Source organism: Sminthopsis crassicaudata, chromosome 6 (assembly GCF_048593235.1).
Source record: "Sminthopsis crassicaudata isolate SCR6 chromosome 6, ASM4859323v1, whole genome shotgun sequence".
Taxonomy (NCBI): Eukaryota; Metazoa; Chordata; class Mammalia; order Dasyuromorphia; family Dasyuridae; genus Sminthopsis; species Sminthopsis crassicaudata.
The window spans coordinates 232836182-232850211 of NC_133622.1; the positions used below are offsets into that span (position 1 = coordinate 232836182).

At 42.8% G+C, this 14030-nt stretch overlaps 1 protein-coding gene across 1 annotated transcript in view; it reads left to right on the top strand.

Annotated features, from left to right (window-relative positions):
- The window catches only part of EXT2 (exostosin glycosyltransferase 2), a 156748-nt gene that overhangs the window by 22910 nt on the left and 119808 nt on the right, over nucleotides 1–14030 (top strand). The window contains exons 4-7 of the mRNA XM_074273745.1: nucleotides 871–987; nucleotides 6209–6404; nucleotides 11130–11269; nucleotides 12574–12667. Of these exons, the coding sequence (XP_074129846.1) occupies nucleotides 871–987; nucleotides 6209–6404; nucleotides 11130–11269; nucleotides 12574–12667 (547 nt within the window). The remainder of the gene's footprint in view (nucleotides 1–870; nucleotides 988–6208; nucleotides 6405–11129; nucleotides 11270–12573; nucleotides 12668–14030) is intronic.

A 14030-nucleotide genomic window follows, 5' to 3' on the forward strand; every position in this document is an offset into this window, starting at 1 on the left:
TTAATTAAAAAAATTATTTTGGTATTGGGTATGAGATATTGATCTAGATCTAGTTTCCCAGTAGTTTTTGTTCAATAGTGAGTTCTTATCATAATAGTTGGGATCTTGGTATTTATCAAAAACTAATCTGTTGTGTTTAATTTTTTTTTACCAGTATCAAAACATTTTGATAATTACTTTTTTTATGGCATATTTTAAAATACCTATTAATATTCAACTATCAATATCAATATTTTATCGGTATCTGGTACTGCTAAGTCTTCTTCCTTTCCACGAATTTTGGAAGGAGAATAAGAGATAATATCAAAGAGATATTAAGTAATGGACACTCAGGGAGAGTTGTTGAAGTGACATTGGGAGACCAGGAGTATCTGCTTTCCCTTTTAGAATCTGAAAAACCCTCCATTAGATCCTATCATCCACCCCTAAAACTGTTGTCTTTTTTTTCTCCTTTTCACAGTTTAACTTCTTAAATAGTTCTCTATGCTCTTTGCTTCCACCATTTTCCCTCCTTTCTCCTCCCCTTTCTTTCCTCTTCCTTGCCTTCACATAGGGCTTCAGCTGACCTGAGCAGACACCTCTCATTCCCAGAATTTCACAATTGATAATCAGGGTGGGGGGGGTGGGGCAGAAGAGGCTTTGAAGGCTCTGAGGTAAATATCTAAGGAGGCTCTTGCCTGAGACTATTTGTATGTATTTTTGACAGCAGAGGTGGTTAAAAAGGATTGAATTTGGGGAGAAAGAGTGAGTAAAGGAAGGAAACATCGGTTGTTCTAGAAAGAGTCTCTTTTGGTCCAGTCTGCTTAGACTGGAGCTTGGCTGAATTGGAATCCCTCTTCCTCACATTGTCCTGACCTTTTCATTTTTCAGGGCTCTTCTGGCCGGAGGTGGCTTTTCCACGTGGACGTATCGCCAGGGCTATGATGTGAGCATTCCCGTCTATAGCCCCCTGTCAGCTGAGGTGGACCTGCCAGAGAGAGGACCAGGGTAAGGCGATCCCCACGTAACCCCTTCTTTCCCTGTAGGATAGGAGGGCTATGAGCAAGGCCGTGCACCTAGCCACTGCCCTGAAAGTGTTTTTTCCCCCTTTTCCTTTCTCCTTCTCCCCCATGTGTAAGGCATACTCTTATTTCAACAATATAGGAAGTCTTGGTGATCTGGAAACAGTTTTACTTCTACTTATAGGCTGGTTATTAGGGCCCTGGGGCTTGGTAATGAAGGGAGCAGACCACATCGTGACTTGGTGTGGGGTCTGATGGAATTAAGGGATGTAATGGAAAGCATGCTGAATGTGGAGTCAAGAAGGCCTGGGGTTGAGGCCAAGTTCAACCACTTAGCTACTGCCATGGCCAGAGCAAGCTTCTCATCTCTTGACTCATGGTTCCTCCTCTGTAAAATCAGGGGTGGGAAAAGAGCGTTTTCAGCTCTGAGCCCCAGGATGCCTTCTCGTTATTTATCTTCTCAAGGCCTTAGTTTCCCTATTTCTAAAATGAAGGATTGGCCTAGGAGAGACAGCTTGGTGAATGGTTTGCAGTTGGAACCTTCTGACAACTTGGACAAGTGACAATCTCTCTGAGCTCTGAGGTCACGTATGCAAGATGACTGAGTAAACTTTGAAGGGTACATATATGTGCCAGTCATCAGTGACGTTATTCTCCAAGACACCTTGGGGCTTTAAATCCCAGAGTTTTATTTATGCTGTGATTCTTCTTGGGAGGCAGAAAGAAGGGATAGGTTGTAGCTGGTGGGGAAAATGCCCTGTGCTGATTGAACGGCAGCTGTCTCCCTCTCTCTTTGCCCTCCAAGCTTGCACTTCTGGCTTGAACTGTTCCTCTTCTTCTATCCCTTGACAGAGGCAAAGATGCTCTCATTACCCGTATGGGACTGGGACACAAGTGCTTTAGATTTGCTGCACTTTGTGAGAATTGCTTCTTGGGGTTGTTTCTCACATTTCTTGAGGTATCCAAAGGAGTAGTAAGACCATTGTCTTTTATTTTCAGTCTTCCCTGCCCCACCTCCTTTTACCATTTTTTCCCTAATGGGAATCTGTAAAAGATTACTACTGCCGGCGTCTGTAAAGTTTGTTGGCTTCAGGTGGGATTTTTGTCATTTTTCCTTTAAAAGGAGTTTACAGCTTTCGTAAGTGACAGAATTAGAATGTCACATGATCTTTTAAAAAATTTAGAATTTGGCCTATTGAGGGAATCATGGAAGTCTTCCTTCCTTCCTTCCTTCCTTCCTTCCTTCCTTCCTTCCCTCCTTCCTTCCTTCCTTCCTTCCTTCCTTCCTTCCTTCCTTCCTTCCTTCCTTCCTTCCTTCCTTCCTTCCTTCCTTCCCTCCTTCCCCCTTCCTTCCTTCCTTCCTTCCTTCCTTCCTTCCTTCCCTCCTTCCTTCCTTCCTTCCCTCCTTCCCCCCTTCCTTCCTTCCTTCCTTCCTTCCTTCCTTCCTTCCTTCCCCCCTCCTTCCTTCCTTCCTTCCTTCCTTCCTTCCTTCCTTCCTTCCTTCCTTCCTTCCTTCCTTCCTTCCTTCCTTCCTTCCTTCCTTCCTTCCTTCCTTCCTTCCTTCCTTCCTTCCTTCCTTCCTTCCTTCCTTCCTTCCCTCCTTCCTTCCCTCCTTCCCCCCTCCTTCCTTCCTTCCTTCCTTCCTTCCTTCCTTCCTTCCTTCCTTCCTTCCTTCCTTCCTTCCTTCCCTCCTTCCTTCCTTCCCTCCTTCCTTCCTTCCTTCCTTCCTTCCTTCCTTCCTTCCTTCCTTCCTTCCTTCCTTCCTTCCTTCCTTCCTTCCTTCCTTCCTTCCTTCCTTCCTTCCCTCCTTCCCCCTCCTTCCTTCCTTCCTTCCTTCCTTCCTTCCTTTCTTCCTTCCTTCCTTCCTTCCTTCCTTCCTTCCTTCCTTCCTTCCTTCCTTCCTTCCTTCCTTCCTTCCCCCTCCTTCCTTCCTTCCTTCCTTCCTTCCCCCTCCTTCCTTCCTTCCTTCCTTCCTTCCTTCCTTCCTTCCTTCCTTCCTTCCTTCCTTCCTTCCTTCCTTCCTTCCTTCCTTCCTTCCTTCCTTCCTTCCTTCCTTCCTTCCTTCCTTTTCTCTTTCCCTCCCTTCCTTCCTCCCTCTTTCCCTTCTTCTTTCCCTCTCTCCTTCTTTCCCTCTTTGCCTCCTTCTCTCCTTCCTTTTTTCACTAGAGGAGAAATGATTCCTATTGGCCATACCCCTAAGAATATCATCTGAATGGCACAGTATTTGTGTTTTATTGTTAGACTGTCCCAGTTTCATTTGAATCTTAGCCCCTGAGAGTTTTGCAGGCTGCTGGTCTTTGAGCCTTCTCTACTCCACTGCATTGTGTGATCAATACATTATGTAGTTATATAAAACAGTGCTGTGCTGACTGAATGGGAGTAGGAAAAGGACAGCATTTACTTCGGACTAGGTAAAAGGCAGAGGATGTTTCATTTTTGTCTTTGTGCCTATTATTAAGCACATAGTAGATGCTTAATAAATATTTGGTGGATGCTGAGTGGATGAAGTAAGAATTCAGTGGATGAGTGCGGGTGGGCCATTTGTGACTGAAGGAACTGGGCGAGCCAGAGTAAGGTGGCTGAGAGGAGGGCGTTTTCAGGAGATGGTCCAGCCACGCTAGTCCTTAGAAGGGAGTGAAATGTGCCAAGGGTAAAAAGGTAAGATGGGCTCCGATTGGGAAAAGCCCCAAACTCTCTGGTTGTCATTGGGATGGTTTGATGCTTTCCTTTGTTCACATAGGAATATTGAAATTGAAGGGAAGGAGACTAAGGGGAGGTGGTGGGAGTGGGTGTATGGAGAGCTGGTGGTAGAAAGTGACTAGATTATGATATAAATGACTTCCTGAATCTGCATTTGGCCCCCATGTAATGAAGTCCTGCCAAACCCTCTCCCTGGCCTTTGCTTATGATTTAGCAGAGGGATGAAATCAGTTTTTGGCACTAGTCTTAATTAGGTCATTCCCAGAAATACCATTTTTCTTTTTTTGGAGCCCCAGAGAACATCTAATGATGACATCAAACTTATATACGAAGATGAGAGATTTCATTGCTGGGGTAGGAGAAAGATCCCCGGATTTGGAGCCCGAGTCCCATCTCCAGTGTTTATTAGGCCTGTGGCCCAGCAAATCGCTTCACCTCTCAGCCCTCAGTTGCCTAATTCATCAATGGCTATAGTATTCTTGGCATTCTCTACCTTAGTGGTTTGTTGGGAGAAAAACACTTTATCAGCCTCTAAGTGATACCCACTTGTGTGTTATTGACTTCTATCTGGTGTCACCCTTCAGGGGTTATAAACTGCTTTCTTCCCCAAAATATGGTGAAATAGGTGGTACAAGTGCCATCGTCCCCACTTTACAATAAGGGAGAATAAGACTCAGAGAAGCTGTGACTTGCTGTGAATCACAGAAACCCAGCTCCTTCTTTCAGTTACATTCAGGTTCCAGGATGCTTTCTAATTTGCCTTTAAGTCGGCCTCCTAACAACCAATTCCATTAATTCAACCATATGACTTCATGACATGTTAGAGTTGATGTCCTAGGCCAAGTGTGACCCTCTTGTGCTGGCCTGTATCAGAAAGAAGTTGAAACACCACTGCTTTAATTTCATTCTTCCATAAGAACAGACAGCTCTTTCATGGAGTTGGCCCAATTGTTGGTGACATTTTGTTTTTAATTATTTCTTGAGCCCAGTCAGCAGGGCCGGCCAAAAAGGTTTCGGTCCTTCTTGGTCATCTTTAGAAAAAATGTTGCCTTTTTATAATCCTCCCAACCCTATTTTGAAGTCTTGTGGTTCTCTTCAAGAAGGTAGAGAGGTCTTTGCCTATAGGAACCAGCACTTTGCCCATCCACTTCTAGACCAACTCTGAATGCATTCTTTCATATAGGTGGAATGCTCTTAATTAAACTAAACACTTCGGAGCTCTTTAAAAGGAAAGTACCAAGGACTGTATCTTTTTATTTTTGTTAATTAGCAAGTGGTCCATTTAAATGTGATTCTCAAGCACTATAGATCATAAAAGTTAAAGATAGAATGAATCTTTGAGGTCATCAGATCCCATCTGCCTCCTTTTATAAATAAAAAATTGAGACCAAGAGTGTTGAAGTAACTTCCTGATCAATTTGGACGTGTCCTAAGCCATGACTTGGACATAGGCCCTCTGACTCCAAATCCCATGCTCTTTCTACTAGATTCTTGAGAGCTTTTCCTGATTTCTTGACTAACCTTGCGGCTTCTAATTAATCTTGCCTCTCATAATCCGCTTCTCCCCATAGCCACATCAGCGGAGGTACAATTCCATACTGAATTAGTATTGATATGGTAGCTGAGTGCTTCATGTATTTGCATTTAGTTATCACCCTATCCTCTCTTTGAAGAATGGGATGAATCTGAGCCTGTTCTCAGAAGGTGAAACTGAGGCCCCAAAGCTACCTGAATGAGGCAGTGTAGTACGTTGGCCAGAGGAACCAGGAGACAAGGGTTAGGGCTTGACCTGGCACTTGTTACCAGATGACGGACGGGTCATGCCAGCTGTTAAATATACCAAGTCTTCTGATGCATGACGTTGTTCAAAAGGAGCGCTTTTGGAGGAACTGAGGAAATAGCATCAGTTCTTACTCCTCAGAATAACTTAGATATTTACAAATGTTCAGGCCTTTTGTTCTTACGTAACTTAGCCATAGATTGGCCCGGCTAACAAGTCTCTGAGACACCTTCTCCCCTCAGCCCAACCCCTTCTCTGACCTTAGTCCTTTCTGGAGTAGATTTGGCTGGGTACTTTGGCCAAATTTTGTGACCCCTCAAGAAACTTTGTCAAAAACATCCTTGAAGTACCATTTTTGGCAGTGGGCTTACTTGGGGACCTGATTATTGTCCTTTTTATAATATATTATGGCATTTTCAAGTTATTTATGTATCTTACTCCTGACTGGACTGCACATACTAATTCTTATTTCAACTTTGCATCACCCTCATCATCTAACAATAAGCTTTGTATACAATAGGTACTTAATAAATATTTGTGGAATGGACGCATGAACAGAAAGTAACCCTCTCTGCCTGTAATTCCCAACCAAAGTAAGGGGAGGCCCATCCGGGACAGTTATTTTCAAGGGAGAATGCTCTTTGCTCTGTCTGACTTCAAAGGCTTTCTAGGCCTGCCTAGAGCATCTGCCCGAAGCCTTCCAATCACTTTGATCTCTTCCTCTCAGCCCCAGGAGGTACTTCCTTCTGTCATCGCAGATGGCCCTTCATCCTGAGTACCGCTCCGACCTGGAGGCTCTCCAAGCCCAGCATGGAGAGTCGATGCTGGTCCTGGAGAAGTGCACCAACCTCTCTGAGGGCGTCCTTGCCACTCGCAAGCGCTGCCACAAGGACCAGACTTTTGATTACCCCCAAGTCCTGCAGGTCAGTACCATTCTCCTCCTGTCTCTTACCACATGAAACCAGGTGAAGTCTGAGGTAGAAGCGAGACGTGGCTCCGGATGGTACTTAGGGAGGACATGCCTTGTGTCTCTCTAAGGTGGTCTGTGGGGTGAACCCGTGGAGAGAGACCTGGACCACAATCTGAGCTTTGCTCCCTATTGCCTGGGACACTGTGGACAAGCGAGTCAGTCCCTCTGGGTCTTTGTTTTTTCATCTCTAAAATGAATGGGGAAGCGTTAGATGATTTCTAACTGACCTTCCAAATCTCAGGCCTTTGGTCTTGTGACTCAGCTCTGAATAAGGCCATCCCAGCACCACAGGCCAGAGAGGTGACCTTGCAAATAAGCTATAGGAGCTTTTAGGAGGGAAACATGTTGAGTTTCCTCTTGCTGCCTTAAGACCCAATTCAGGGTTTGAATGTTCTTAGACTTGCCAGTTTGAAGGACGTGAGCAGTGACCTTTGCGGCGTCCCTCTCTGAGGAAGGTGGGCAGGACTCATATGACCCCTTCATACCAGGTATGGATTCCTTGTCTCAGTTGAGTGACACTTTGAATCTCCAGGGGCAGGGCAGCAGCATCTGCTCCTCTGGGGATGTTTTTATAGGCTAGATGTTTAGCATTCCTTGGGCGTGGGGGCAGGGAAAGGAGAATTCTGAAACCCTCAGCCAAAGAGAACAATTGAGTTTTGTTCACTTAGCTACTTGAAATGCAGACAGGCCTGCCCAAGGAGAGCTCTCGAGGAGATGGGGTACTTTTTTGAACTCCAAAGAGATCTGGCCCATGCTGAGATTGTTAAAATACTTTCCCTCACAAAGCAGGGCATCTCCCTCTGGAATGTCTAGCTGATAACAGCGATGATGTGAGCAGATGTATTTATAGTAACCTTTGTCTAGACAGGAAAAATGGTTATCAGCATGTGTGTCCACATCTGGATGGCTGTCTCTCTTCAGGCCAAATTGGGGCTTTCCACCTGCCACTGGAAGATCCAGGGACTCATTTTCTTACTAGAATTGTGTATCTTTCTCATTTATCTTTAGAAGAGTTGAGAATATTGAGTTTTTCCTGTAGCTTTCTTCCATTTCTTTCTATTTGTCTCAAAATAGTTTCTTATCTTTTGGGGGATTGGAAGAGGGAATAGGGAGAACTTCAATGTTTGGAGTTTCAGGGTCTCTTCCTGGTCTGCTTCTCCTCTTGCAGCCATCTGGATCCTCTACATTTCTTGTTTCCATAAACACCAGGTGGGAAGGTTAGACCTAGTACCTGAGTAAGTGGTCTTTAAAATTTTTTTTAAATTATGTGTGTAAGTGTTTGTGTGTGTGTGTTTAATAGTATTTTATTTTTTCCCCTAGTTACATGTCAAGAAAATTATTAGCATTCATTTTTACAAGATTTTTGAGTTCCAAAAATTTTCTCTGTCCCTCTCTCCCCTTCCCTTTTCCAAAGATGGAAGGTAGTTTGATATAATTTATTCTTGTGCTATCATGTAAAAACATATTTCCATATTAGTCACAATTATAAAAAAAGAAACAGATCAAAAGAGAAAAAAAGAAAATGAGAAAGAATAAGTAAAAAATACAGGCTTCTATCTTCATTCCATCAGTTCCATCTGGTTATATATGGCATTTATTAATCCTTTGTACTTATCTGAGATCATTATGTTTCTGACAAGAGTGAAGAAAATCATAGTTGATCCTCAAACAATTTTGCTGATACTGTGTACAATATTTTCCTGGTTTAGCTCGTTTCACTTAGTATGAGTTTATGTAAGTCTTTCTAGGTTTTTCTGATGTTTGTCTGTTCATCATTTCTTTTCTTTTCTTTTTTTTTATTAAAGCTTTTTATTTACAAAGGATACATGGGTAATTTTTCAACACTGACCCTTGTAAAACTTTCTGTTCCAAAATTTTCCCTCCTTCCCACCCCCTCCCCTAGATGGCAGGTAGTCCAATCATGTTAAATATGTTAAAATATATGTTAAGTCCAATATATGTATACATATTTATACAGTTATCTAGCTGCCCAAGAAAAATCGGATCTAGAAAGGAAAAATCCCTTCTTTTCCCTCCTTCTCCCTTGCCAGGATGAGTTTTCTCTTGTTACCTTTGAAACTTGTTGTGGAGATTTTCATAACAGCTCTTCACACTTCTTTAAAAAAAGACAAGATCAGCCAACAATCATTGTTTCTCATCTTTTGTTGCATTTTCCCTGTATCTTCTTCTGAAAACTGTAGATGTCTTTAGGAAACTGTTAGGTGTGTAGGAGCCAAGGATTACTTTCAGGGCTTAAGTGAAGTGAAGGTAACCAAAGATTCAAGGATAGTCAAAAGATGATTATAAACTGAATAGATATTAGCCTTTGAAGGGGCTTCAGAGACCATGTTCTCTTTATCTCCCATTCTACTCATCCATCTCCTCCTCAGCTTCCTTTTGCTTAAATGCATCTGATGACATGGAGCTTTACTGTCTCACAAGATGGATCATTTAATTTTTGAATAACTCTAGTTAATAGAAAATTCTGAATTTTGACTCTTTATAACTTCTAGTCTTAGTTCCAGTTCCCTGGAAACTGAAAAAATTTCATCTCTTTTCTAAATGACAGTCCTGTCGAAATCTGAAGGGGACTGTCATGCTTCCTTCTTATCCCACCTCCACACTAGTCCTCTCCTAAACATTCTTCAGTTCACTAGCTCTTCCTCCAGGACATGGATGCTAGCCTTTTCTACATCTTGATGACTCTAGATGCCTCTTCAGTTGTGGCATTCACAAACTCTTAGTGTGAAATATTAGACTCTTCAAGTTGGAAATGACTGCAAAGGTCATTTGGTTCAGCCTGTGTTTGGACAGAAATCTCTAGAGATTTGCTAACAAGGGTTCATCAATATACTTTTCCCAAAGTCCTCCTGAGATGGGGAATTCCTTCCTTTCTCAATAGTTCATTCTGCTTTTAAAATACTGAAGATGAAATCTTCTTAATGGAACTTCTACCCATTGCTCCTAATTTTGCTCTGGTGTCATGCACAGTAAGTCCAGTTCTTCCGTTGACAATGTTTCATATATTTGGTCAGTTTTCATAGCTTTACTCTGCTCTCCATCTCTTGGCTCCCAATTAGTTTTTCTTTTCCAGGTTAAAATCCCTAGTTGTTACTTGAGATGATTCTCATGTGACATCATTTCCAACTTCCTTGTCACTTGTTAAAAATTCGCTAGCTTATCAGTATCTTTCCAAAAGTGTACTTGGAACAAAACAGCATCCAGGTGTGGTCAGACCAGGGAAGGGGTCTTAAGCTTTGGATTTTTATTAATGGAGCCTATGATTGCATTACGTTTTTGGACAGCAGTCAAATCACCCTCAGGCTGGCTTAATCAGAACTTTGGGAGCTTTCTAATACAAATGATTATTACATCGGTTCTTCCCATCTTTCACTTTGTTCAGGTGATTTTTTTTTTTTTTTTAACGTAAGGTGGGACTTTGCATTTATCCTTATTTAATTTCATCTTTGTTCTCATTTGAACTCTCCCTCTATTATTGTTTTGGTTTCTATAGCTGTCATCCAGTATAGAATCGACCCTTCCCAGCTCTGTTTCATCTACAGATTTATTCATCATGTCTGCCTCTTCGATGGGTTCATGACTATGATGTAGAACAGGAGACATGAGACCTTGATGTCTTAATCAATATTCTTTATATGTAATTATTCAGGTCCTTTAAAACTTTTATTTTCTAGCTTCCCCTTCTCCATCTCCATCTGTGAGGATGTGGTAAGAAATGGTGGTTTCTCATGCCTACTATATTCTTTAGAGAACTTGTAGTTCTATCCTGTGACATGAAAAGTCTGACTTTTCCAAGTAACATGGAGGCCACTTAGTTTGTGACATTGGTTTGGGACCTTGAACGACCTAGCTAGACCTGAAATAAATTGGATGTGACAGATCAAATTGTTGGGTTTCGAAAAGTGATTCCTGTCACTACTGTCTGGGACATTGTTATGAAGCAGCATGGGGATGGGTGGAACAGAGGTTGGGAGTTCAGGGACCTAAGTCGTGATACTTGTACTTGTATGATCTTCGGCTTTGATTTTTAGGTGAGAAAAATGAATCTTTTCCAGTTTTAAATTCTATGAACTTTGTGATCATCATCTCCTTATTCCTTGGTACTTCTGATTCTCTTTACTACTAGTATTATTGCTGTTAGGACCTTAGAAGATGCCCTTGGCACTTAGCACAGTGCCTGGCACATAGTAGGCATTTATATACTTATTAACTGACAAAACATTTCCATTTGTAATGGTGAGGACTGATAACTGTTTAAAAAAAAGTCTAAAAGAACTGAATACAAATTAAACTCTACTATTTTTCACCTGTTTTGTTTTTTCATTTTTTTTCTTTTGGTCTGTGCCTTCTTTTACAATATGACTAATATGGAAATACATTTTGCATAAATGCAAATTTATAACCTATATTAAATTACTTCTTGCCTTGGAGAGGTAAGGGAGAGAGGGAGAAATTCAGAACCCAAAATTTAAAAAAAGTGAATGTTAAATTTTGTCTTTACAGGTAATTATGGAAAAAAAAAATATTATTTAAGAAAAAAATTTAGATTTGTGTGTTATGCGTGTGTTGACCTTTTTTGGTTTCTAACCATAGAACACTAGATCTTAGGTAGCTTGATCTATAGCTCAGTCTTCCACTATTGCTTTTTCACCTATAGGAGGCCTCTTTCTGCATCGTCCTTCGTGGAGCCCGACTGGGCCATGCAGCTCTGAGTGATGTTCTTCAGGCCGGCTGTGTCCCAGTTATCATTGCTGATTCCTATATCCTGCCCTTTTCGGAAGTTCTGGACTGGAAGAGGTAGTGTATTTCTGCCCTCTCCCTAGTCTTCTTTAGCTTGTTTCCCCTTTTCAGGGTGTTGGCCTGTTGCTTTTACCAATAGGATTCAGATGAGCCTGACCTCTAGTATAGTATGAAGGGCCCAGAAAATGTCCTAGAAATTATCTGGGTCAAATCAAAGATTGCTTTTGATTGCCAGAGAGGTGGGCAGGGGCAGGGGGTTAATAGCTCATCAAATAGTTCTTGTTGAGTTACTTTCCCTCTGTAAGTCTCAGTTTCTTCACCTGTAATGTAGATATAGTAAACTTTACCAATTCTCACAGATGTTTTGATGGAAGTGCTTTATAAAAGGAAAAAAAATATATCATTTTGTAGGAATATTATGGAAATGTCTTAAAATAATTTTGCAATAGTATGTAAATTGCCCTTGTAGGATAGTTCCATGGAAGACTTAGCAAGGGTCAAGTGTAAGGGTTGACACCCTGTATCTTCTGCCTAGTCCTGCTTTGAATGCTGAGTTAATTTCTTTTTTACTCTCTTTGTGAGTGATTTTATAGTTCTGGTTCATTTTAGGAGTCACTAGAAAAGAATCTTGAGCTAGTATAAATGGCCTCTTTATAAATGGCTCCTGGTCATGGACTTGGCTTTTCATATCATCTTCTCTGTGATAGAGATTATGATTGTTGCCCTATACTGTACCTTGCCCAGGTAACTCTTCTTTTAGGAAAGACATTAGCAAAGTAGCCTGTTGAGAGGAGGGTGATCGGAATGATGAGGAAATTGTAAGGTGAGCTACACAGGGATCAGGCCCAGGAGCTAGGAACTTTTGGCCTAGAGAAGAGATGATTTATGGGAGGAAGTTCACAGGGATAGGGGGCTGTTGTGAAAAGCAGATTAGATTTATTTAACTTGACCCTCAGACAGAAGCAGTGGATAGAAGTTAGAGAGGAGCAGATTTAGCTTGAGAAAATGAATGAGAGCTTTCCTAATATGGAATAAGTTGTCCTGGACAGCAGTGGGCTCCTAATGCCCAAAGGTCTTCAGCCCTCTCTGTTTTTGGTGATGTCCCTATCATGGCCCAAGGCAGCTCAATGAGATTTGTTACCTTATTCTCTCTGCCCATTCTCCATTACCTTCCTAGCTCCTGTCTTCCAAAAGAACACGTCCTGGTGAGACCCTTAGGCAGTTAGATGTACCTCCTGGCCTCAGCTGGTTCCCTGAGGCAGCCGGCAGTGCTGGTCAGCATGAAAGAGTTGGTTTATTCCTGGTTTCCCAAGAGCTTACTATGTCCCCCTCTCTTCCTTTCCATGATCTTTTACCTGCAGGGCATCTGTGGTCATACCTGAGGAGAAGATGCGAGACATGTACAGTGTGCTGCGGAGCATCCCCCAGAAGCAGATCGAGGAGATGCAGAGACAGGTAAGGGCTGGGCCTAGTGTGGGCTCCCTGCCGGAGCCTTCTCCTAGAAGTCAGTAGAGTGGGGAGTGCCTCCTCCTCCTTGTCACTGAGATCCCCACCCCTCCTTGATAGGGGCCGCAGGGATGTGTGAGTGGGGCCCCGAGTGGGCAGGAGGGAGCTGAGGTCATCAGATAAGAGAGTAAGAGCTTCCTCTGGGCTGGCCGGCCTGCCCACTTCCCAGAGAAGGCGCCTTAGATGGGAGCTCTCAGCCCCTGTGCCCGATGTATGGCCCGGAGCCACCAGGCAAATAGCAGCACTGGTCATGGCTGATGGTGCTGGCGCCCAGGAGGATGAAGAGGAAGAGGAGGACATTGACAGGGCAGTGTCAGGTAGCTGAGAATTTTGAGCTGTCCACCAGGCTGACATGGCCAATTCTGGAGGCAAAGGTCGTGTTGATGACAATAGCATCTGTACGTGGAACGGACTGGGAGCCCTTCAAGCAGAGGCATCCTGTAGAAGGGGATTTCTTTCTAGGATGTTTTGGAGGGCTCTTTCAACTGAAGAATTCTGTGATATTGGTCCAGAAACAATTTAAAAAATGAAAAATAGCATCTACAGATAAGTAGTTAATGGCTGTTGTCTCAGATAATGAAAAAATCTGTTTATAAACTTTGCAGCAGTTATAAAGTGGGTCACATAACTTTTATAATTTTGGCCTCAAAACATGAATGGTATCCCTGTTTGGCAGAGGGGAAAAATAAAGGGGAGAGTTTGCATAGATAGCTTGACCAAGGTCACAGTCTTCTGAGTGGACCTTGAGCATGGGGTCGAACCAAGCCAGAATAAGATGTGACTGGGAGATGTTTAATGAAATAAAATACACGGCCCCATGGACAGTGTTCATTTGTGGTTTTTTAAGTAAGATGCTGCCCACGGGAATGCGGCCCCCCTGGTCTCACTCATCCACAGGCTGGTGGTCGCTGAGTTGTGTGGGTGCTGACCCCTGGCCTCATTTGTGACCCAATTTGGGTTTTCTTGTCAAGATCATTGGAGGGTTGGCCATTTCCTTCCCATTTTGCAGATGAGAAAACTGAGGCAAACAGAGTACGGTGACTTGTCCAGGGTCACCCAGCTAGTAGTTGTGTGAAGTTCAATCTGGGCTCAGGAAGGTGTGGTTCTGCCTTCAGGCCAGGCCCCTTCTGGCTGCAGAGCGGAATCTCAATAATCCTTTATCCTTTGTGGTTATGACACAGAAAAATCATTCCTAATTTTCCCACCAGTAGCTTTAGAGACCAGGAATGGGCCATCAGTTGGAGGATTTTACACATCTGGGTATCCTCGTCTTCAATGTCTGGGTCATTTCTTCCTTCCAAGATTGGGGAAA